This window comes from Halichondria panicea, chromosome 4, assembly GCF_963675165.1.
Source record: "Halichondria panicea chromosome 4, odHalPani1.1, whole genome shotgun sequence".
NCBI lineage: Eukaryota > Metazoa > Porifera > Demospongiae > Suberitida > Halichondriidae > Halichondria > Halichondria panicea.
Genome location: NC_087380.1, coordinates 7,166,407 through 7,188,908, shown reverse-complemented (window position 1 = coordinate 7,188,908; position 22,502 = coordinate 7,166,407). Strand labels below are relative to the sequence as shown.

The window sequence follows — 22,502 nt, the reverse complement described above, 5'->3', positions numbered from 1 at the left end:
GCCCTAACCCTGAGCCTTGCAACTGCACTAGCTAACTCTAGAGCAAGCTAGTCTCTACTGAAGCCACTCTAGTAAACAACCAGCTCTTCCCATAATTCTCAAGAGATGCTGATGGCTTCTAAACATGAACAGTGTGGTCCACGCAAGGCTTCTTACACAGGTCTTACAGATCATGACACACTCAAGATTAATGTCTCTGGCACTAAATATGCAGTTGGTAAGTATGTATGTACACTGTGGGCATTCAGTTGTCTAGGAAACCAATTACTAAGTCATTATCAACCTATCAAGATAAATTATCCATAATTTTACAGTGTCTACTGTTGCTAAGGAGCTGGGCCTGGCTACCGTACATGCAGACACAAATGAATGGTAAAAATCCAAATTCTCAGCCGTTCTTGTTGATTCATCTAATCATTATTTTATGTCTTACTGTACTATTGTATAGCGCGAAATTTTCGTGAGTTAGCAATCCTCCACGAAAATTAGGTCCACGAAATACTTACTTAGCTAACAGGAGACACAACGTCATTTGACCAAATAGTGCTTCAACAAAACGTTGTTAGAGGCCATTCCACGAAATAAGTGTCTTGATTAAAATTTCGCGCTATACGGTAATTATTTTTCCCGTTATGATTTATATAGCGACGTGTACTGGATTGATGGAGCAATCTCACTTGAGAAGTTTCTAGAAATGAAACACTACCAAGTAAGAACTCTGGTTTTCAGCTCATACTATACCATACCGTACGTCTCTATTTGCAGAAAGTCAACCATTTTCCTGGAATGGGTGAAATCTCTCGAAAAGACTCGCTAGGCCGTAACATGCAAAGGTTAGAATACCCACTTTAATACTTTAACTTGTCTACTTGCAATCACCACTGTTTAGGTATACTGTAGAGCGGGTATACTTCAAGGTTAGAAATGTTTCGCTGATAAAGCCTATACCGTTCACATTTATACCCACGAATTTAATATTGTATGCTGCAAAAAGGCTGCTATTCCGCGAAAATCAAATCCACTTTTCTAACGGTCATATTCTATAACAGTTATTCCCTCGAAATATACCTGCTATACGGTTATTACAAAGGCTGCACGCTGGTAAACGATGTTTAATGTACGTCTGACTGATCTGCAGAATGAGGAAGGAGAATCCTAGTGAGTACAGCTTTGTCCCCCAGACCTGGGTACTGCCTGGAGACTACAATGGAGTCAGCTCTTACATGAGGGAGCTCAAACGAAAGAGAAGGAATCGAACATTTATCATCAAGCCTCATAATGGATCAATGGGAAATGGGTGAGTAGTAAAATATGTGTAAAAAATGTTTTTCAGATCTATTATAGTGATGACCCTTTACTAGTAATAATTATAAATAAAATTTGAGGCTAGAAACTCTAAATTTCTTGCTGTAAAACAAATATCAGTGATTGATTTTGCTTGTGCAGTATTTCACTGGCTCGGTCGATTGAAGACATACCACGAGATCAAAATGTAGTGGTTCAAGAGTATATTGACAAGGTACGTAATATACATGACGTATAAATGTGGTCACGTCCATCAATTCTTCTTTAATAATATTCCTAGAGTGTGGCCCAGAACAATAATTAAACGCTCATACAGGAGTGTTCTCTCAGCACTAATCCTATTCACTGGTACAAGGTTGGTGGGAGAACACAAACCACACTCCTCATTTTGTACGTTGTAGGAGCTCTCAACTAAATGCATTCACAGAGGCCATGCAAGCGACCCATGCCCTGCAGTCTGGCATGATACTAGTGAATACTGGGCCCGTATTCATGGCCCATCTGGCTATACTAATTTCACACCCTCCCGGGATTCATGGGGCCATTATGTGGTCTATACGACGGCCGTATGAATTTTGTTGACTCAAGAGCCCACAACTCCGTGCGTGCGTGTTATACCTTGTTAGATATAAAGCTCTGGTGGTGTGACTCTAATAGGTACTTCACTATGTGTATGCTTGTAGCCCCTACTACTGGATGGTTTCAAGCTGGACCTGAGAGTGTATGTACTCATCACCTCTTGCAACCCTCTGAGGATATTTGTCTACAAGGATGGTTTAGTGCGCCTCTCCACTCAACACTATACTGCTCCTACAGATGAGAACATAGTGAGTCAGCAGCGCTAGCACAGTATATCACATTGGTGTGTGTGACATTGCAAAACAACTACCGTATTACTAGAATATTTTGTGGGTGAAAAAAAAAAGGTTTGCAAATGAGCCAAATCAGCAGAAAAATTGACCCTATGCGTTCTAACCCTTGCGAAGTTTGCATATGTTTGATCCTCGCTCTAATAATACAGTACATTACTGGCCAGCTGGAGTACAGTGAATTGTCTAACATAGCATACGTATATGATACTCTTCTGAAGATTGCGTGCTGCCTGTGTTATGTTGTTCTAAACCTAAATCACTGTACAAACTGCTTGAAACTGATCCTGATTCTGTGTCTCCCTGTTATAGCAAGAGCAGTTCATTCATTTGACCAACTACTCGATCAACAAGCACAGTGACAGCTTTGATGCCAGTGAGGGCTATGATAAAGGATCCAAGAGAACTATCAAGTACTTCAATGGATGGCTGGCTCTCAATGGCTACAATGTTAGCGAGATGTGGGCTAAAATATATGTGAGTGAACCCCATAAATTCAAACATACATGTACATAATTTTGTTTTACAGAAGCCTTAATTTGAAAATCCATGATTTGAGCTAACATCGTTAAAATTAGCTTCTGAAGAGTTATGCTATATTAAAATTCATTATCTTACCTGTACACACACCCACACAGACACACACCCACGCGCACACACCCCCACACACACAGGATATACTAATCAAGACGCTGATAGTTGCGCACCCACACCTGGTCCACTCGTACAGTGCCTGCAGACCAGGCAGATCTGTCGAGGAGAAGTGTCAGTGTTTCGAGGTCCTTGGATTTGATATCCTCTTGGATAAAGACTTGAAGCCATGGCTGATCGAGGTGAACAGATCACCAAGCTTTGGTACTGATGCACCGCTTGACCTGGTGATTAAAAGAGGAGTGGTTAAAGATGCATTAAACATTATTAACCTGAGGTATGTTGTATCATAGTTTGTCCTACAGAATCCATCTTCTTTATAATAAATACCGTATAGCAAGTAATTTTCGTTGGGAAAAAGTTGTATGTACTGCCCAACTAAATATTCGTACAGCTCAGGATAGTGACGTTGATTCTATTGCAGTAGTGTAGTTTAAATTTTCGTATGATCCTCTACAATACGAAAATTTCCATCATACAAAAATAACTCGCTATATGGCAGTAGACTAGTTAATACTAGGACTGTAAGAATTGGACTGCACATTTGAACAAAACCTCTATCACAATGGAATGTATGTGCTTGCCTTTGCCCAGATCTAGTACCTTAGTACACATACAAGTCATGTGATTATCATAATTTTGTTGATGCAGTACGGCAGATCGTAAGCGGAGTATCGTGGCACACAAGGTAGCTAGTCGGAGACGTTTGCTAGTGACACCCAGCAAGTCTAGATACGACTTCCTAGGGGTGAGTTTGACTGACACTTCACTTATCTACATGTAATTAATTTAGAGCACTATATATAATGTTGCAGGGGCAGGGATATTGATTGCTATACCTCCCGAAAGTAGTTTGCCAAACTGTTTGTTTTTCAGATAACCTTTGAAGGGCCATAACTTTAGCTAGTTACGTTGGTCTATAAACATATGATTTTCTGAAAGCTTAGAAAGATACCTTTCAAAAACTAAGCTTTCAGAAATCTTGATATTGGATCAACGGTACTAAAATTATGGCTGTTGCACCGTTTAATCAATGGTTGGGACTCTTTCAGCTGCCATAGCTTGAATTCCGTGGATCCAATTTCTGAAAAAGGCTTTACTACTCTTCTAGAACTAATAATATTTGCCATGCTTGACATTTTGCTCACTATTTCTCTAGGAGCAAGAAGAGGCAGACTACGAGATCAAGAAAAAGAAGGAAGAAGTGGTAAGTACCGGGAAACAGCCATCATGTTCACGAATAATGATTTGCCTCTCATCAAATTTAATCGTTACAACTCCTGCATACATAGAGATAATTATATAGTAGTAGAAAGGTATACTTATTATAGCCTACCTTTGCAAAACAATTGCTGCAATAATATACGTGGCAATTTCTATGGGCCGCATACATCCTATGCATGCAGTGATGAGCTTGTGCCCATCACGTGTGTTAACAGTGTTGTATTTATCTGTAGAAGGAGAGATTACTGACCATACGTCGACAGAAAGCACTGAAAGACCACGAGAATGAGTGCATGGGAGACTACGTGCGTGTGTACCCTACCACAGACTGGAGCAGGGCGCGGATATATGAGGGCCTCCTGGAAACAGCCGCAAAAATATGTCTCGTTGGTGAGCCTGTGTAATCAATCTAAGTATGTAGTACAGTAGCGGTCAATATAGAAATCCCATTCCATTTATACCTCAGTACGTTTATAGATTTATACTTTTAGCGTTTATTTTGCGCCGTATTGCGTACTACTGAACGGGAACTTTATAGTGGTTGCTACTGTCATTTATTGTAATCAAAATGCTACATAATGCTGGGGTTGGTACAGGTAGGAGTCAGCCGGGGAGTCGGTCTAGACGACGCAGCTTCTTCTCTTCTCTACAAACACTCAAGGTAAGTAATTAATTTGCTACATGATAGCTAATTCACTGGTATGAGGTTGGTGGGAGAACACAAACCACACTCCTCATTTGTACGTTGTAGGAGCTCTCAACTAAACCCGTTCACAGAGGCCATGCAAGCAAACACTTGTCCATAGAGTGTTGCTACTCTACTCAGCATAATTGTAATAGCTCCACATTAGAATGCCCATCGGCATGTATAATTATGTTATATTGTGTGGTACATAGTTACTTGTTCCACTACACACACACACGCACACACACACACACACACCCACACACACACACACACACACACACACACACACACACACACACACACACACACACACACACACACACACACACATACACACACAGGAGCATGAGTTGATGGACCTCCTCTCCCAATACGAATACCAGGAGCAGCACGGACCAGACTCTCCCCCACGTCTCTCATACATCCGTCCAGCCACCAGTCACTACCAACCACTCTCTGTGGCCGATAGCCACTCGCCCATGGACACAATGTATGCTGTGATGGCAGCTCGTGTAGCCGAGGAGGAACAAGTTCAGCGAATGATGATGTCACTCAATGATACCAAGCCTAGCTACCCACTCAAGACCCAGGACGAGGTGCACAGAGTGTTGGAGGAGGTAGGGACCTGCATGTACTTACATTATTGCTCAGAGAGTTGATTTGTTGTAACTTTGAATGTGCATAATATTTGTGCAAACTTGATGCATTTTGTAGGTCTTTGAAAATTAAGGCCTATAATTGGACACGTGGATCAGTGATTGCTTTCAGATTCCATTATTGAAAAAAGCATGAAAATGGGATAGCTAGCGCTAATTCATAAGAGCGTTATAATGAGTATTCCAATGGTGTTTAATTGTAGAGGCACGTAATATGTATTTCCTACAGATCAATGCTGACTTGTTGACCCATCGCCCGAATATAGCATCATTCTGGATGGTGTCTCTGGACAGTACCAAGAGGAAGCAGCTACTTGTACCTCTCAAGGACTTAATCAAACGCCTCCTGCAATCTCACTGGAGAACCACCAACCTGGACTCAGTGAAACTGTTTCACGTCCTCAACAGATTGTTCAGCTACTTATTGTCGAGAGGGGGCAAGGGACTGTGGTCTGTATTCGTGCCTTTGCAGTGAGTAATACCTCATTATATACGTGTAGCTACTAAAATTGTGTACAATTTAGATCCCACTTTGAGTGTGTTTACAGCTAGGGAACTATTCCCGATAGTTCCTGATTGCTTGACGATATAAAGATAGTGTATTGCAGTAGAATAATTAATTTTCGTATGATGCTATACAATACGAATAATACGAACACATTTTTACCATACGAAAATAACCAGCTATGTAATGTTGCTAGCTCTAGTTAGCCAATGAAAAAGGGGACATAGATCATGTGCATTTAATTCAATGGTATATGAATAACTTTATCCACAGGGGAAATTAGGGTCACTCATATAATTATAGGCAATATTGCCTTACGAAGGTGCTCCCCATAAAGAACATCAGCTATAATACTTTATCGCCTCTGGAGCTTAGTTAATTACATGTATGATTTAACCTGCCACCTATGATAACTCCGTACATGTACAGTGGAGATATAGATTGGAATGCTATGAATGCTCTTTGCAGTAAATCCTGGGAGGCTGATTTCAGAGACAAGTCTGAAGTTCTGTCAATGACAGAAATAGTGTGCTGTAGGAAGGTGGTTGAGTTATGTCAGTCCACTCTCATTGCCGGCTACTACTACCACCACTTGCACAGGCCCAAAAGGCAATCAAAATCTACTTCATGTAAAAGGTTTGTTTGATCTCCGTACCCTATATAGCTACGTACTTACAAGTAAGTATTGACACCTGTACAATACTGTGTATGTACATGTAGCTATTGTTTCAGTCCTATAAACGTTTGTTTCCTTTAAAAAATCATGGGCTATTTCTTTGATTTTTCGAATGAATAACTTGCTGTGTATGTGATACTTTATTCACAGTCTCATCACCCCCCCCCCACACACACACACATACTTTAGAATCCCCACCTCGTCCCGTCGTCCCTCCTCTATCCCCAAGTGCCCCAGCCTCCCTGTTGTGATACCCCATCCCTCATACTCGATCAAGCAGCGACCGTACTCTCAAACAAGAATCACTTCCAACAGGCCCCCTCCCACAAGATTCAGGCAAACTGACCTGAGGTTCCCCTGATTATTTATTGAATCAAGAAGTGACTGGCTATAAATAATATCTACTTTTTTTTATAACTTATTTATAACTTTATTTATTCTGGCCTCTCAGAGTTGGCCATAGAGACTGTCTACTAACATAATGTTACAATGTTTGAAAATCAGTTTTGTAATTGATTGATTATGCGAACAAAATTGAAAAGAAACAATGTTGTGTCTCATTGAAAGTACTGTCCAATCCAGCTATTTGTAATTGTAGTGAAAGCTCCACTCTCGTCCTCCTGATAATGCTTGATCAAACTGTCCAACGTCTTTTCGTTCTCTTTCTCACCGCAAGTGTACTGCATACTCCCTGGGTGGCACTTCTCACTTGCAGATGGAACAATGATGATTTTGGGAGCTCGCTTGTTACCCGAATGGGGTACACTGGTGCAGAGTGGAGTGGGGCCAGTCAATGTTGGGTCATTATTGTGCACTGTAGCTACTAGTGTAGCGTGGCTGGGTGAGGAGATCTCTTCATGTTCAGTCAGTCGCAACTCTGGGAGGTAGCTCGAGATCACTGTGTGCATAATTATTATTATTTTTACAGTGAGAAGAGTAGTCTGACAGTGCATCTATAATAATTATTATAAACTCCGTTAATAATTATAATAATTATAGCATAAAACATTAGCATGTGTACTGATACATGCTATTATTTACACGATAGATGTACACACACTCACGGGCAATATCTGTCCTGTCTTCATCGTCCTCCTGATTGCAGTAGCTGGTTCTCTTGTGGAAGAACTTCTCAGGAATGTCCGGTGTGCCCACGTGCGATTTCTCTTTCATTTGGGTCTCGAGAAGCTGTGAATGGAGCTGCTTGGCAAAACCATTGCAGCTAGGTTGTGTGCTAACACGTTCAAGGGGGGAGTCAAGATAGGACTGCAACTGAGCTGAGAATAGTAGCAATCTGCAATAAAAATGTGTGATTATAGTCTTACATAGTCATAAGCTGGATTATAACAACTGACTGTATATTTGTATGCTATATTATATACCTTTGTTTTCCATACACAACTGTCACACTGCTCAGCTGGCTATCCAGTGACTCCATCCTCCCAGTTTGAACTACATCAAGATGAACTTTGATTACAGACACATACTTGAGCAGCCTCCTTGCAGTTAGATCCTTGAACACACTAACAGATTCACCAGTGCCTGAACGATCACGTTTTACTATACACACTTCAAATGTCTGCTTTTCAAGTTCCTGCATGTGTAACAAATCCGTGCAGTATGATAATGTCATAGCTGAACACTGAAAAAATTAATAGTAGACATTTACCTGTTGTGCGTGTTGATTTAAACCGTACAATAGTATGTCCAGAATGTGACACTGATTTGGAGACTGCTCTTCGGCAATTGTACTTGTATCTTGATTGGGTAATATTGTTGCTGACTCTTGCAGAAACTTGACACAAGTAGTGTCAAGCAGACACCGGTTATTAAGCATCAATTTCACTTTTAAATTGTTCATGAATTGCTGTTGTCCGTTTGGAGCACTTGTTTGCACACTATTCCTCAATGGTGTAGGGGAGACGTAGCGTAGATACTCAGGCTAATAATCAAGGTGTGTGCATGAGTTATGGTAAAAAGCAGCATAATAGAATCAGTTAGTTTGCTAGCAAAATAATACTTTAGATTTTGTAGAGTTCCTAGCTCGTTGGAACATATCGACTGTCAATAGCATACATGCACCCTCACCTCTGATAGTGCAAGTTGCTCTTCCCAACACAAAGGAACAGACTGGTGTCTTCTAGCTGCACTGTCACTTGTCTCAGACATGTTGGATGAACTCTCTTCCGAATCAATCTCTGTCTGTTTTGTAAACAGTTCGCTTTCACACTGTGTTAGGTAAGCATCGAAATAGTTGTCAGATGTGGGTTGTCCATTACGTCCAATAACAATCCCTCTAGCTGATCCGTTTTGCTTGATATATGAGGCCAGATCGAAGCCTTGGGGTGGGGTAATGCTACCGGAGGAGGGCCTAGAAACTGTTGACCACTTGCTTTGAAATCCCTGAGATGACTGAGACCTGGGTGCCAGCTTGAGTGGTTTAGAAAATGTACCCAGTGAGACGGACCGTAATGAAGCCGCAGATGAGCTCTGCAATCTTGAGTCTAGCCTTGAATAGGATTCACTTGCTCTTGAGTTAGGCCTAGTAGCAGCCTTTCTCCCAGAGTGTAGTCTAGTAGATGCTTTGGAGCTAGCTTGTGTTGAGTATGCAGGGCTAGGGGGTCTTGATTGATGTAACTGCAGGGGAGTTATCCATCCAGCACTGGTACTGCCAAGCTGCCTCTTGACTCTTGGATTCTTGAGCCTAAGATTGGTCTCTTGACTCCAGGCATGGTGACTGCTCACTCTGTTTGTCATGGCTAGCTAGCTGCTAATCATTTTTCTGCACCTATACAGTCCTAGATCCTACACACTAGCACTAGCACTGTATTCAGACCCACCCACCTTTTTGCAAACCAGCCACTCCCCTCAACAATTGCGGTCACGAGCCAGTCTACAGGTAAACACAAGAAGTTGGAACTATGGTTTTCAAGGCTGCTCTGGTTATAGCTGCGCTACTGGTCGTGCATGCATCTTGTTTCAAAGACAGCAACCCAAAGACATACTCCATCAACCTCGACCTTCCCCCCGAGCAGAGATGGAAGGAAGTGGCCCTAGACAATGCTGAAGGAATATTAAACTTAGTCAAAGAGATCAAAGCAATGGTGCCCCCTGGAACGGTGGACCTTGTGAGCCTCATAGGACAAGATGTGGAGAAATACATTCCGTATCCTTATAACCTTGAGATTGTTGGAATAACAGAATCGATCAAGGGCTTGACTGTCGGCGAGCTCATTCTCGGTAATACGTTATACGAAGTGACTGCATTTGGACACGGCGGAAAACCTGAAGCAAAAGCTTGTACAAGTATTGTTGCCGAGACGTTGAATGGTACAATATACCACGCTCGTAATTTGGACTACAATTTCGGCAATATTTTAAGAGGATTAACGATTGTGGTCAACTTCCAGAAAGGTGGCAAGACTGTGTACACAGGGACAACATTTGCAGGCATGGTTGGTCTTCTTACTGGCCAGAAACCGCACGGATACACCATCACACTCGACGAGAGAGACCAAGGAGATTGGTGGATGAATGCTTTAGAGGCTCTACTAGCTGGCACGCATGGAGTGTCTGCACTTCTCATTCGAGACACTCTCGCTGATCCAGATATGACGTTTGATGAAGCTGTCCGTGTGTTGGCTGATAAACCGTTGATTGCACCGAGCTATATTATTATCGGAGGTACCACGGCGAGGCAAGGTGCAGTGATTACACGAGACCGACTTGCAGCTGTTGATTTATGGATGCTTGATGCTTTCAACGGGCGCTGGTTTCTCGTGGAGACCAACTACGACCATTGGGTACCACCCCCTTCGAGTGATAATAGACGAGACCCTGCAATTAAAGCAATGAACGAGCTCACTCGTGACAGCCTGGGGTGGGGGGGCCTATACGAGGTTCTCTCCACACCCCCCGTGCTGAATAATGGTACTATGTACACTGTTATCATGTCTGCTCATCTACCCTCCATCTACACAACCTGGATTCGAACGCCCTGATTGTGGACGATTTAGTTTCCAAGAACATGTTAGTTTCCAAGAACATGTCTGTGTGCCTATAATTATTATTATGTGTATTTTTTTGTAAGTCATTTACACGATGAAGTGTTTTTTAGTGCAATGCAATACAATGTACGTCTTTAATGTAGTATTACAGGCCGGGGTGTAGATAATTTTAAAGACAAGTGGGGGGGGGGGCTGAGGTTGGCAGGGCTCGCTGACCCAAAAACTGAACGTGGGGGGCTTCAGCCCCTAAAGCCCCCTATTGCCTATGGCCTGACCATAATAACTTTCATTATAATAATTATGGCTTCCCTCATAAAATTGATTGCACAATAACATTGCAAGTGTAGCTAATAGCGATAACAATAACAATGGTGAGTGCTGAGATAACGAAATTATTGTGGAAGGTGGGCTTGGTTGCATCGTTGAGACAATAAAAACAAACAGAGTTCACTTTGAGCATTACAGAAATGAATATAAAATCACAAATAGAGAAAAACGAGCAAAGAAAGGGAGAGAGTGACTCGTTGAGAAGTGTTCATTTATTGGCAGATTCACACGCGTCTATCCAGTCGCTGTACACATCAATTGCCTCGGAAAGATCTGTACGGAGAATGGAAATAAAGTGAACGAATGAATGAAAGACATTGTGAAATACCCTTACAGGTAATGGTAGTTTGGAAATCTTCAAGGCATACGCGACAGCTTATAGTACCAGTGTTTCTTTGACGATCCCTACAGAATAAACGTATCAAAAGATAATAATAAATATAGAGCATTTGTACGCTACTCACATGTCAACTTCACAGGATCTTTCATGGTTACAGAATGGACATGTGAACTGAGAATCAAGTGGTCCTGCCCTCTTCTTTGTAGGGGCCTTGCGTTTGCTCTTTCGGCGTCCCATGGTTGTGTGCGGATGTGTGTTGACGGCTACTTTTCAGTCTATTTATATATAGTCCAAGCAAGTAAGTGTGATGCAACTTTTCTTATTCACATGAAAGACACGACGTCGTTGACTAGACTCCAAATGTAGCGCACTTTAAAAAGGAGGTTAAAGGTCAAATTTTACAAAAGTCTTTGTTAGATGGGCGTGGCGAATGGAAGTCGAGTACGGATGGTGTGTATTATTTAGAACAATATTGACCTCTGAACTTTAGTAAAAAAGAAAGAAATCTGAAAGAAACACACAGGTTTACAAGTGAGCTAGGGATGGCAGCTCCATTCAAGAGAGGTATGAAACTTCACTGCATTATGTAAACCTATAACTGGCTCTCTGAGCTTCTAAGTAAAGAGGATAATTACTATCACTTTTAGAAGGGGGGGGAAATATCTTTCATTGAAATAGTTATATACAATGTTACAAAAATATTGCAATGAAAGTAGTAGTCTATCTATCAATAGATAAATAAATGTACCTAGGACTCATGCGCTTAAAACATACAAAACCATAACAAAATGGTTTTGCAATGTATGTTCAAGACATGGCAAGGTCTAAACAAAAATTAAGTATAAGATAGTGACTAACTTGATTTATAATTACATGTTCGTAAAATAATGAGTTCATAATAATTGTTTGTGTTCATTCCATAGTAAACATTTATAAGCTAAAAATATTGATCTTGAGCATAACATTGCAGTTTTACCAGCGCAGCTAGCAAAATTTCTCTAGCTTTAGAAGTTGCTGATCTACAATGCTAGGTACAGTCAATAGGATGTATATATCTATCGGGCATAATTTATTATTCAGGCTACCCCCCTCCCCCTCTAGAGATGCAGGTGACATCTGAAGAAATGTCCGAAGCCCAGGTGCCGCTCAACCTGAGAGACTACTGTGCACACTACTTCATCCCTCTAATGAAGTGCCGTAAAGAAAACTACTATCTGCCGTGGAAGTGCAAGAAAGAGAAGCACTCGTGGGAGGAGTGTCAGTTCCAGGAGTGAGTAGAGAGTGGGAGTTCGTCTGCTGCCATTCTACAGTATTTACTATTCCTCTTCTAGGCTTTAATAATTTTATATAGTCATGGATTTTAATTCATGGATTTGCAAAATAATGCTTGGTTCTCGAGTTATGCCTAGTTTTGCTTACTTGGAATGCCATTGCAGCCTTTTAGGCTGTCCCTACTAATTACTGTATACTCTATAGCTATACATTAGTATATTTATTGTTCATTTGCTTATTATTGACGATGCACTTTGATTCCCATGCAGCTATCTTGACAGAGTTAGACAAAAGAGAAGTCAACAAAAGTCAGACAAAGCTTGACACCCACTCACCATTCTCTTGTTATTTTGTAGAACTGTGACTGTTATAATGTATCACCTGTTCATAGTTGTGGCACTAAGATAATTATTTAATGTGATATAATTATGAATTTGTTTCAAATGCAAAAATCGTGGATTGAATAGGTAAGTATAATGTACACGTAAATTTTTATATAATTATACTGAGAACAATAATATTGTAACAGGAATACATAACACACACACACACACACTGTCACAAAGTTTGTGTTCTTGGTCTAATTCCTAAAGAGTTCCTGAGACCCCTCACACCTCCTCCACCACCACCACCACCACCACCACCACTCCTCTTGCTGCCTGAAGTACAGGCCTTGAGCAGTGCCATCTTAGCTTGTGAGGAGCTCGTAGATCCAGTTTTATTTACTTTCTTGGAGGAGCTGGAACCACTGAAAACTGATTGCGTACGTATTTCGAGTCTTTTTCTCTTTTTGTCTCCTACTGATGATTTGGCTGTGAATGCTGTCTTCTGTGCCAGCTGTACATCGTCACTATGCTCCTCCACAAGGGGTACTGAGATTGAGGCCTTTATTTGAAGTTTCTCCTCTTCCAAAGCTTTTTCTTTCAATCGATGCTTCTCTGTCTGTGGAGAAACAAAAAATTATCGACAGTGACAAAATTAATGGGTTTACACAATAGTAAAAGTTAAGCTACGTACATAACAAGTACCACAACAAGCTTCATAAGAAAATAGGTATAGTGGTCTATAAGAGTTATATAGCTCACTCTGAATGTCTTTCTCAGCTGTTGGTTGAGTGTGAAATCATCCAGTCTGTCTTCATGCATCTCCTGTATTCATCATGTAATAGCAGCTGCTAGTGTGTGGTCACTACATACCGTACAGTGGGGATATTATTTAGAGGGTATAAACTTTCGTGGAATGACCATTTAATACATAGAAAGGTTTTTGCAGAATAGCAACCTTTTTGCAGCATGTGCATACATGCGATATATTAAATTCGTGGGTATAAAAATGTTATGCTTAATCAGCGAAAACCGCGAACATTTATACCCTAGAAATGTACCCGCTATACGGTACATACACATGATATTAAGCACACACTAAACTAAACTAACCATAATTTTGGAAATCCTAGGAGCTGCGTCGTCTGATTTCTTCTTATCCTCGACATTGTGTTCCAGGCGGTACATTGGATCAGAGGCCAACTTCTCCGTCTCTAACTTGCCCTCTATCGCCATTGTCTCCCCTTCAGTGTGCTCCCATCGTTCATTCTTCCTTGAGGCACCTTTCACCACCACATAGTCGAAGTTCTAATTTGAGAGAGGAGGGGTGTAATATCAAACACAACTCAAAACATTATGTTGATATAATATAGTTACAACACTGGGCAATCATTAGCATGGCCTTAAGACGTTCTACAATTTACATTAGACAATACGCTGTATGTACATTGTAGGATAGTACTTTTTGAATGCCACACATGTAACTTGGGTTTGGATCGACAGTTTAATGAAGCTCTTTCATAAGCGTATTAATTTTGACAAAAAGCGTAGGACACATACAATTACAAGCGGGTGAAAAGTACAAAATTTGGTAAGCAAACCTGAGGGTCGGTCTGTATTTCAAAGTGGCTTTGACAGAGATGGCACTTCATTCTGAACTTGAAGATGGGTGTGCTGTAGTACTTGCCCACTTGTGTCTTCTCAGCGTTGAACCGCACCCCCATACCCAGGTGCTCCCCACACCCACCACACCACACGTTGAAAGGGAGCTCAAACCTATAAAAAAATCTCGGTATAGTAATATTATCAATATTAAAACAGTGGGATGTGGCCTCGAAAGCCATCAAAGAATATTAAAGTGACACAGCTCTGAAGCAGACAAATCAGAGGATCGATCTATACTCTATGGGCAGTCAAAGTATAATTATGGTAAAAGATAGCTTTGTACTGTACTGTATCGATTGTACTGTACCGTCACTACTGGCCTGATTATCATGATTCCTTGGTCCAGTTTCCTGGCTCTGTCCCTGAGAGGGTGGGACCCTCGGAACTTGTTGATGGAGCCCTACACACACACACAACAACACATTCATACTAGCATGACCTGTGCAGTGTCTACCCAGCCAGTCATTGTATGTACCTTGTCTGGGGTCCATTCTGGAGGGTAGTACTTGTTGACAGCTTTACGATCAGACTGTGAGTTGGTTAGAGCAAGGATAACTTAACACTCTCTTACAGTGATAGGAGGCTAGGCACTTACCATACTGAACCAGTAAGCTGTTAAAAGCACAGTAAAAGAGAATGAGCAGATCAGATGAGTCGAGAGAGCTAGAGCTAGCTAGGGCCTCTGAAATAAAATAAGCAAGACTAGAAACCACGCCTTTTTAGGGTAAAGGTTGATCTCTAGTAGTGTGTACTATGAAGGCAAAAAAAGGGGGCGGGGCTTGTTAGGGAACAAGATGTCTTCTTCATGTTCTTGTCTGCTCCTGCTCGCCTCTTTGATCTCCATCGCTGCTGCTGATACTGTAAGAGCACTCTGTCTATAGCTATAACCTAACTATTAGGAGCTGTCAACCTAGGTACCTGTAGCTTCCTAAACATGTAGAAATGTACGTAGTCTACACATCAGTGATCTTGCTTTTTTCCACACTTCTAAAGTTAGTTTTCCCTACAGAATGAGATTACAGTAAACCTGGACACTGTGCAGTGTGTGGTGAGTGATCAGTTCCTCTCTGTCACCATTGACGCAGGATCAGTGGGTAGAGGAGAATGGACAAAATTTGACTTCACTACTTCCAAGATGCTCAACCTTGCACAAGCTCTGCGCCCTACAATGCTGAGAATAGGTGGAACATCACAAGATTATCTAATTTTTCAGAAAAATCAGAGCAGAAATGAGTTACCACAAGAAGACAAGAGCCCCATGGCTAATTTCAATATGACGATTGAAGATTGGTTCGCCATCACCCAGTTTGTATATGATATAGCTGGCTGGGACTTTATTTTTGGACTAAATGTTCTCCTGCGTAATAAAGATGGCTCCTGGGACAGCAGCAATGCCAGAGATCTGTTGAAGTACTCTGCAGAAAAAGCACAACTCGTTAACTGGGAACTGGGAAATGGTAATATAACGGGTACATGTACATTTTGAGGGTAGAAACTTTTCCGCGAAAGTTTTCACAGATTTTATTTGCACGGAATAGCAGCCTTTTTGCAGCGCGCAATGCATGCATGCGATTAGCCTCGATCCCAGGCCGCACTTCCCACTTCACTTAGGGTTAGGAAGGAGGCTAGCATGCGATATGAAATTAGTGGGGTATATATCTATAAATGTTCGCAGTACATGCTTAATCACCGAAAACCGCGAACATTTACACCCTGAAATATACCCGCTATAGTATACGGTACATTTGATTACTCCATCTCAATTTGCAGAACCAGATTTATTTTCTGAGAATATCAGTGTGAAAGCAGAGCAGCTGGCAATGGATTTCAAGACCCTTAAAGATCTACTGGTTGAATTACAAATCTCACCACAATACATTGGCGGCCCTGACGTAGCTACTCTGAATCGAGGTGCCTTCTTTACCAGGTAATACGTCTCATTAATTTTATTGACTTTGATTTCCGTTACATGCAGCTTTCTGTCACATGTGGACCCAAGTGCTATCCAAGCAGTTACATGGCATCAGTAAGTAATAATATCTCCTACAAAAAGGTGAATGTGTATATCTCCTTCTCATGCAGTTACTATCTAAATGGAGCCAAAGCTGTGTTGCCAGACATGTTCAATGTTGCTGTACTAGACTCGTTCATCAATGAAGCCAAAGAAGCTAAGAGCTACGCATTTAAATATCTCCCCAAGGCTGAGCTATGGCTTGGAGAGACATCCAGTTGTTATGGAGGTGGTACACCAGTTCTGTCAAGCAGCTTTGTATCAGGATTCATGTGCGTGTAAAGATACTGTATATACAGCGGGTTATTTTCGTATGGTGGAAATTTTCGCATTTTTCGTATTCAACAAAAATGAACTTTTTTGATTCAACGTCATTTTCCTGAGCTGTACAAATATTAAATGGACAGTTCATACGAAAATTTGCACCGACGAAAATTACCCGCTATACGTTTACAATGTTTCTTAGCTTACATTTCAGTTTATTATCGTGCACATGCACTCCTGCATGGTTGTGTATAATTGTACATGTAGGTGGTTGGACAAGCTTGGTGTGGCTGCCCTCACCAACACCTCCAGAGTGTTCAGGCAAGACTATATTGGAGGTTCCTACTCTCTTCTGGACTCCTCCTTCAACCCATTACCAGTACGACAATATATACCACAATCATATACCAGTTAGGACATTGCACTATTATAGGCTGAGCTGATTGAAATTGTTGTTGATGTATTTATACTCTCTCCTACTGTCCCCCTTTCTTACCCACTCTTCCCGACTCTCTCCACTTTCTACCCGACAATCTCCCCCCCCTTGTTTCTGTGTATTGTCACTGTACTGTAATAATTATGTGCATGCTTGCATACAGGACTACTGGTTGTCAGTGCTGCACAAGAGGTTGGTGGGAGTGAATGTATTGAATGTTAGTGGAGCACTGGACCATGGGAGACATGTCAGGGTCTACGCACACTGCGCTAGGCAACCGTGAGTTACTACATGTACCGTACTGGTGGGTGTTTTATTTGGTGATTTAGCGGATTTTACCGAAATTTAAAACCGTCTAATTAGAGTTTTCCGGTGGACACAACGTCATTGCAGCAGTAGCCACGTCTGAGATGCCAAATTAAAACCACCAAATACGTTCAAATGGCTCATCGGCCATACATGACTTTGAATTGCTAGCTACTGTTGTATTTCCTAGTGTTTGTGCATGAACATGTTTATTAACTGCCTAATTGGCAATAATTATGATCATATAAATATTCCCCCTCTCTCCTCCCATACAGAGCGTACCCGTCTGGAGATGTGGTTCTGCTTGTCCTGAATCTCCACACGTATGACACGACTGCCACTCTCATGTCCCCCTCCCTGGCAGCTGCTCCGAGAGATGTCTACTGGCTCTCTCCCCCGGGAAACACCACCAACGTACTCAGCAAGTAAGCGCAGCAGCTGGACCTATAACTATCGTGTATCTTAATTATATGGTACAGTGTAACCTCAACGACCATCCCTGCATGAAGAAAGGCTAACTACGGCATATATAGGCCAGGCAGGCACACATGCAGATCCTAAATTAATGGTTTGTATACAACACCCCTCAACAAAAGCCACCTCTGTATAAGGGCCAAAGGTTTTTTGTACATGTAAATTATTTTTAGGCTCTCAGAGAATTCTAGTACAGTGTACATATTTATAACATTGTGTTGTTTTCATATTTATTGTTGCTAACCCCTTCCCCCCTACAGGGAGGTGGCTCTGAACGGAGTGGTCTTGTCACTGAACAACGATAGCCTCCCTGACCTGCCCCCTCTCCAGCAGTCAGCCACACCCACCTTACACCTCCCAGCACTCTCGTTCGGGTTCTACGTCTTTAAAGACACCAAAGCAAAGGCTTGTATGTGATCAAGTGCTGCAACTTTATACTTTTTTTTTGCTATGATAGAGGACAAACACTTTAATTGTTTTGTACACATCTTGGACATTTTGGAAATTTGAGAATGACTATTATTTTAATTACACTAATTGTGCACAAAAAAATAACCGTAATAATAACAGCAGTCACTATCTATACAACAGTTGATTTATTTCAGTAGTTAGTTTTAATAATAACTACGTACATGTATACTTCCCAGCAGCTAGACTCATAAACAGAGGACTACCTTAATGTTACGAGTCAGGTAGTAATTTTATTTTTCAGTTTTTTAGGGTATTAATTTTGGCAGATTTGATTGACACAATTATTTGTCAAAAGATGTAAGAGTATGAGTTTTTTGTCAAGTAATTTTGTTGAATGGAAGTTTGGAGCTCGGTTTGGAGTCAGGCAGATAATTTTTTTAAATGCGTTTTAGGGTAATCTACCTAATTAGCGTTAATTACAAATTTGCTAAAATTCACAATAATAATAATTATTTTTATAGAAAAAGACCTCGCATTAAAACGGTACTAATTATTAGTACCGTTTTAATGCGAGGTTTCATCATCTTTTTTTCTACAGGTTTCATATATAGATGTGATGTAATCCAGTTTAACTTCTCTAACTGTGGACTGGACTTCTGAAAATGATAGAGTAAGTATAGCCTCGATTCCAGGCCGATTAAAATACGTATTTTAATCGGCCTTGAATCGAGGCTAGAGTAAGTATAACTACTGCAGCTAGCGTTTTACATTTATTTTAATACCTTAGCATCCTCGCTAGCTTGTTTTACTTGTCACAAGTGTTGTTTTTTGCTTCCTCACCCCCAGGAAAATCTTTAAACCAATCAAAGACGGCTTAGTCGTCCATGGTGAAACTTTGGCAAAAGGTTATACTGATGGTCTCACAACCTTGGGTACGTATGTCGGTTTAGGGATCATTGTCGGCGGGATCAGTTTGACCATCGGCCTTGGACTGATAGCTTTTGCCGTCCACCATCATAGTAGGTGAATGTAATTTGTATTCCATTATGTGTACGTCTAGACTGTGATGTCCAATGTCAGTGTGTACTGTACCAAAGTGGAAATTGATAGTACTCATCAGCGGTAGATCCAAGGGCCTAGGGGTGATCCAAGGGAGCAATGGAACCTCCCTTTTGCTCAGAATGTTGGAATAGTCATTTACAGTATTAAGATTACATAATTATTTTCACAGGTAGATTTCTGTTTAGGTATTAAATTCAAGTTGTGAAATTCATAATTATTTGCTTAATGAGCATTTTTCCACACATTTTTGTAATTTTACTCTCCTTCACAGAAATAGCAGAACATGCAAAAATAAAATTTCACAGTTTATATGCACAACAGCATGTGGCTGGACGCCTACCAGGGTTTCATACAGGAATTTTAGCTGGGAGAGAGAAATGTTTAATTGAGGGGGGGTGGGGTCCTCTCCCGGAAAATGTTTTGAGGAACGGTTATCTGAGGTGCAAATTTGGGTTTTTTGTGTGCATAAATTTCATTCTATTATGTAGCATTTTTAAGGAGAAAAATCATACATTATGACATCATTAATTTTCAGATTTCTAGGGAGGAGAAAGTTTAGCTGGGGGTGGAAAATCCCAGGGAGAAAAATCATACATTATGACATCATTAATTTTCAGATTTCTAGGGAGGAGAAAGTTTAGCTGGGGGTGGAAAATCCCAGGGCGCCCCCTCCCCCTCTGTATGAAACCCTGCCTATTGTGTTAAGTGGAGTTGCCTAATGAACTCTTGGTATATAGAGATGAGTAAGGGTAGTAAGGGTTGTGACACCATTGGTTCAATAGTTGTATATTGTTGATTTTTTTTTTATTGTACAGACATACAACCACCACCGCAAGAAACATACCGCACTAACAATCCAGAACACTATTAACTCTAATAAGAACTATAATTAATAATGAATCAATCTCCAATTATCACTTCACTTGTGTACTTTGTATTCTTGACAGTTATTACGCATGCGCAAGCGAGTACACAGTGTGTTTGTCTGCAGGGGCGTAGGGAGGGGCAGGGCTTTGGGGGCTGGAGCACCCCTTCCTTTAGTCTGGGTGTGGCCAGACTGCCCTCCCTTCTTTGAAACCACACCTTTTTGGGGAAGGGGTGTGTGGGTAAGACTACACCCTTTCCCTGAACCGCTATTAATTCAAGGAATGTTAGTGGAGCACTGGACCATAGGAGACATGTCAGGGTCTCAACCGTGAGTTAATCTCGTGGACCAGCTGATATAATAAATATCATATATATATCAGGGTCTGGGTCCGCGAGACTAATCGTGAGTTAGGTAGTACATCTTTGATTGACTATTGTATTTCCTACACTTACGCAAGCACATGTGTTTGTGTGGATATGTTCAGTATACATAATTATGTATAATGTAATGTATATAGCTGATGTGTTCAGGCTGAATAAAAAGTAATCAGATGCAATATTGGAGATTTTCTTCCCCTCTTCTCTCATGCAAGAGCATACCTGTCTGGAGATGTGGTTCTGCTTGTCCTTTTTTGTACATGTAAATTATTGTTAGGCTGTCATGGGTTTAATATCTAGTTACATGTACAGTATACATAATTATTTATAATACTTTACAGTGATATTATATACAAGGTGATATATGGTAGCATTTTAAAATGATGCTCTATAGTGTCATGAGGAACAGCTTTGGTAATTATATACATACATACATGTGTATTAGTTATACATTTATAACACGGACAAGAAAATAAATGTTGTTTTGTTGCTAACCCCCTCCCCCTCTCCCTCCCCCCTACAGGGAGGTGGCTCTGAACGAACAACGATAGCAGCCTCCCTGACCTTCCCCCTCTCCAGCAGTCAGTCACACCCACCTTACACCTCCCAGCACTCTCGTTCGGATTCTACGTCTTTAAAGACACCAAAGCAAAGGCTTGTATGTGATCAAGTGCTGCAACTACACTGTTACAGTGTACAGAACTGGTTCTTATAACTATATATATGCATATATTTTGTACAGCTTCTTGTTGACCTCCGATAACTCTTGCAATTGGCCAAGCTCTGTGAACAATCATGTATGCGTGTGTGTGAAGTGCATGGCGTGCAAACGTAGAAAACCAATGGCATAAAAAAAATTAACCAAATTGTTAAGAGTGTATACCGTGGCGTATTACTAGCAATAATTATACGAACTTTGCGAGCATTGATCACTTTGTAAATTGATCACTTTGTAAAAATAACCTAAACTGGTACTGGCAAGAGTGTCGAACTACCGATACCTATGTATAAATTTCGCGCTATACGGTATTTTAATCGGCCTGAATTCAAGGCTATCAGATTACAGACTTTACAGCATGGATCCAAGGGAGATACTGTATGCATGATCAGATAAGGCAACCCATGCAGCTGGCATCTCTTGCTAGAAGCTTCCCGAGGACTGATCTCTTTCCTTTAACCTTCGCTCAGACTCTTTTCTAGACTACATCTATATTATATAGACTACATCTACTATATACTACGTACAGAAAGTTTCTTTCCCCCACTCAATAAAAACTATTAAACCACTCAATGGAGGCTCCAAACACAAAGAACACAGGTAAACTTCTATACACACACCAAGTCTTCTTTTCAACAAGTTGGAGACCATTCTTATATTGGAATTTCAAGAGGCTTTGAAACAGAAATTGAGCTACGCCCCCTTTTGTTTGAAGTGATTCAGTGCCCACTTTATACAAACCACTTCCGGTGACCCACAGTAGCGCTTGGGTTAGTCATGGGGCTCCGGAGCTGGTGGTTGGGTGTCGGGAAACTGGCCTGCCACCAGAGCGCTACTTTATGCGGAGTTCTGTAACCGTACCTTATGCTGCCCTCAAAAGCAGTACTTATGCTACCTTAAAAAGTAGTACTTATGCTGCCCTCAAAAGCAGTACTTATGCTACCCTAAAAAGTAGTACTTATGCTGCCCTCAAAAAGCAGTACTTATGCTACCCTAAAAAGTAGTACCTTCAGGGCTTACCCCCTAGGCGGTACTGGCCAGACCGCTTTTTTTTTTACATGTGTTAG

At 41.1% G+C, this 22,502-nt stretch overlaps 7 protein-coding genes and 1 long non-coding RNA gene across 9 annotated transcripts; 5 read left to right on the top strand and 3 right to left on the bottom strand.

Moving 5' to 3' along the window:
• The first annotated feature begins 80 nt into the window (after window positions 1-80).
• On the top strand, window positions 81-7,140 carry LOC135335566 (tubulin polyglutamylase TTLL7-like). Its single transcript, XM_064531098.1, has 17 exons — window positions 81-217; window positions 315-372; window positions 646-709; window positions 766-833; window positions 1,139-1,297; window positions 1,447-1,519; window positions 1,989-2,132; window positions 2,487-2,651; window positions 2,849-3,102; window positions 3,477-3,573; window positions 3,985-4,032; window positions 4,283-4,439; window positions 4,646-4,710; window positions 5,079-5,354; window positions 5,623-5,864; window positions 6,367-6,534; window positions 6,764-7,140. Exons 1-17 carry the CDS (start codon window positions 106-108, stop codon window positions 6,933-6,935), a joined length of 2,322 nt encoding a protein of 773 aa, XP_064387168.1. The 5' UTR covers window positions 81-105; the 3' UTR covers window positions 6,936-7,140.
• LOC135335567 (uncharacterized) lies at window positions 6,966-9,404 on the bottom strand. Its single transcript, XM_064531099.1, has 5 exons — window positions 8,663-9,404; window positions 8,244-8,516; window positions 7,957-8,168; window positions 7,639-7,868; window positions 6,966-7,472 (listed from the first exon to the last, which is right to left on the bottom strand). Exons 1-5 carry the CDS (start codon window positions 9,329-9,331, stop codon window positions 7,132-7,134), a joined length of 1,725 nt encoding a protein of 574 aa, XP_064387169.1. The 5' UTR covers window positions 9,332-9,404; the 3' UTR covers window positions 6,966-7,131.
• A 48-nt stretch (window positions 9,405-9,452) lies between these two features.
• LOC135335296 (N-acylethanolamine-hydrolyzing acid amidase-like) lies at window positions 9,453-10,696 on the top strand. Its single transcript, XM_064530747.1, has one exon. The coding sequence runs from the start codon at window positions 9,496-9,498 to the stop codon at window positions 10,573-10,575; it is 1,080 nt and encodes a 359-aa protein (XP_064386817.1). The 5' UTR covers window positions 9,453-9,495; the 3' UTR covers window positions 10,576-10,696.
• Window positions 10,697-10,899: 203 nt separating this feature from the next.
• Window positions 10,900-11,624, bottom strand: LOC135335298 (transcription elongation factor 1 homolog). The gene is made up of 3 exons (XM_064530749.1): window positions 11,373-11,624; window positions 11,243-11,313; window positions 10,900-11,181 (listed from the first exon to the last, which is right to left on the bottom strand). Exons 1-3 carry the CDS (start codon window positions 11,483-11,485, stop codon window positions 11,117-11,119), a joined length of 249 nt encoding a protein of 82 aa, XP_064386819.1. The 5' UTR covers window positions 11,486-11,624; the 3' UTR covers window positions 10,900-11,116.
• Window positions 11,625-11,649: 25 nt separating this feature from the next.
• LOC135335299 (NADH dehydrogenase [ubiquinone] 1 beta subcomplex subunit 7-like) lies at window positions 11,650-12,984 on the top strand. The gene is made up of 3 exons (XM_064530750.1): window positions 11,650-11,812; window positions 12,350-12,518; window positions 12,790-12,984. Exons 1-3 carry the CDS (start codon window positions 11,791-11,793, stop codon window positions 12,842-12,844), a joined length of 246 nt encoding a protein of 81 aa, XP_064386820.1. The 5' UTR covers window positions 11,650-11,790; the 3' UTR covers window positions 12,845-12,984.
• LOC135335297 (probable splicing factor YJU2B) lies at window positions 12,968-15,240 on the bottom strand. Its single transcript, XM_064530748.1, has 7 exons — window positions 15,104-15,240; window positions 14,984-15,037; window positions 14,829-14,908; window positions 14,445-14,619; window positions 13,957-14,151; window positions 13,606-13,668; window positions 12,968-13,462 (listed from the first exon to the last, which is right to left on the bottom strand). The coding sequence occupies exons 1-7, from the start codon at window positions 15,104-15,106 to the stop codon at window positions 13,079-13,081; spliced, it is 954 nt and encodes a 317-aa protein (XP_064386818.1). The 5' UTR covers window positions 15,107-15,240; the 3' UTR covers window positions 12,968-13,078.
• A 16-nt stretch (window positions 15,241-15,256) lies between these two features.
• On the top strand, window positions 15,257-18,532 carry LOC135335295 (heparanase-like). Its single transcript, XM_064530745.1, has 9 exons — window positions 15,257-15,368; window positions 15,518-15,965; window positions 16,279-16,435; window positions 16,484-16,534; window positions 16,591-16,791; window positions 17,051-17,162; window positions 17,383-17,498; window positions 17,801-17,950; window positions 18,260-18,532. The coding sequence occupies exons 1-9, from the start codon at window positions 15,303-15,305 to the stop codon at window positions 18,414-18,416; spliced, it is 1,458 nt and encodes a 485-aa protein (XP_064386815.1). The 5' UTR covers window positions 15,257-15,302; the 3' UTR covers window positions 18,417-18,532.
• A 426-nt stretch (window positions 18,533-18,958) lies between these two features.
• Window positions 18,959-21,421, top strand: LOC135335294 (uncharacterized). 2 transcript variants are annotated; one of them, XR_010394479.1, is made up of 4 exons: window positions 18,959-19,080; window positions 19,257-19,429; window positions 20,288-20,667; window positions 21,241-21,421. It is a non-coding gene; the product is annotated as an uncharacterized LOC135335294 (long non-coding RNA). The 2 variants fall into 2 exon arrangements; XR_010394478.1 differs by lacking the exon at window positions 21,241-21,421 and having other exon boundaries at window positions 19,257-19,433; window positions 20,288-20,407.
• The last annotated feature ends 1,081 nt before the right edge of the window (window positions 21,422-22,502 follow it).

Bases quoted from the DNA above. Each gene is read 5' to 3' on its own strand.
- LOC135335566 (XM_064531098.1), top strand. From the start codon at position 106: ATGCTGATGGCTTCTAAACATGAACAGTGTGGTCCACGCAAGGCTTCT. The intron at 2,652-2,848 runs GTGAGTGAACCC...CCACACACACAG, and splicing joins AGATGTGGGCTAAAATATAT to GATATACTAATCAAGACGCT. The intron at 5,865-6,366 runs GTGAGTAATACC...TGCTCTTTGCAG, and splicing joins TCTGTATTCGTGCCTTTGCA to TAAATCCTGGGAGGCTGATT.
- LOC135335567 (XM_064531099.1), bottom strand. From the start codon at position 9,331: ATGACAAACAGAGTGAGCAGTCACCATGCCTGGAGTCAAGAGACCAAT. The intron at 7,869-7,956 runs GTATATAATATA...TTTTTATTGCAG, and splicing joins GTTGTGTATGGAAAACAAAG to ATTGCTACTATTCTCAGCTC. The intron at 7,473-7,638 runs GTGAGTGTGTGT...TTATGCACACAG, and splicing joins AGACAGGACAGATATTGCCC to TGATCTCGAGCTACCTCCCA.
- LOC135335296 (XM_064530747.1), top strand. From the start codon at position 9,496: ATGGTTTTCAAGGCTGCTCTGGTTATAGCTGCGCTACTGGTCGTGCAT.
- LOC135335298 (XM_064530749.1), bottom strand. From the start codon at position 11,485: ATGGGACGCCGAAAGAGCAAACGCAAGGCCCCTACAAAGAAGAGGGCA. The intron at 11,314-11,372 runs GTGAGTAGCGTA...TTTATTCTGTAG, and splicing joins AGATCCTGTGAAGTTGACAT to GGATCGTCAAAGAAACACTG. The intron at 11,182-11,242 runs GTAAGGGTATTT...TTCTCCGTACAG, and splicing joins TTTCCAAACTACCATTACCT to ATCTTTCCGAGGCAATTGAT.
- LOC135335299 (XM_064530750.1), top strand. From the start codon at position 11,791: ATGGCAGCTCCATTCAAGAGAG. The intron at 11,813-12,349 runs GTATGAAACTTC...CTCCCCCTCTAG, and splicing joins GGCAGCTCCATTCAAGAGAG to AGATGCAGGTGACATCTGAA. The intron at 12,519-12,789 runs GTGAGTAGAGAG...ATTCCCATGCAG, and splicing joins GAGGAGTGTCAGTTCCAGGA to CTATCTTGACAGAGTTAGAC.
- LOC135335297 (XM_064530748.1), bottom strand. The intron at 14,909-14,983 runs GTACATACAATG...GTGTGTGTGTAG, and splicing joins CAGAATGGACCCCAGACAAG to GGCTCCATCAACAAGTTCCG. The intron at 13,669-13,956 runs GTTAGTTTAGTT...TGATGAATACAG, and splicing joins CTAGGATTTCCAAAATTATG to GAGATGCATGAAGACAGACT.
- LOC135335295 (XM_064530745.1), top strand. From the start codon at position 15,303: ATGTCTTCTTCATGTTCTTGTCTGCTCCTGCTCGCCTCTTTGATCTCC. The intron at 15,369-15,517 runs GTAAGAGCACTC...TTTTCCCTACAG, and splicing joins CCATCGCTGCTGCTGATACT to AATGAGATTACAGTAAACCT. The intron at 16,436-16,483 runs GTAATACGTCTC...CGTTACATGCAG, and splicing joins CGAGGTGCCTTCTTTACCAG to CTTTCTGTCACATGTGGACC.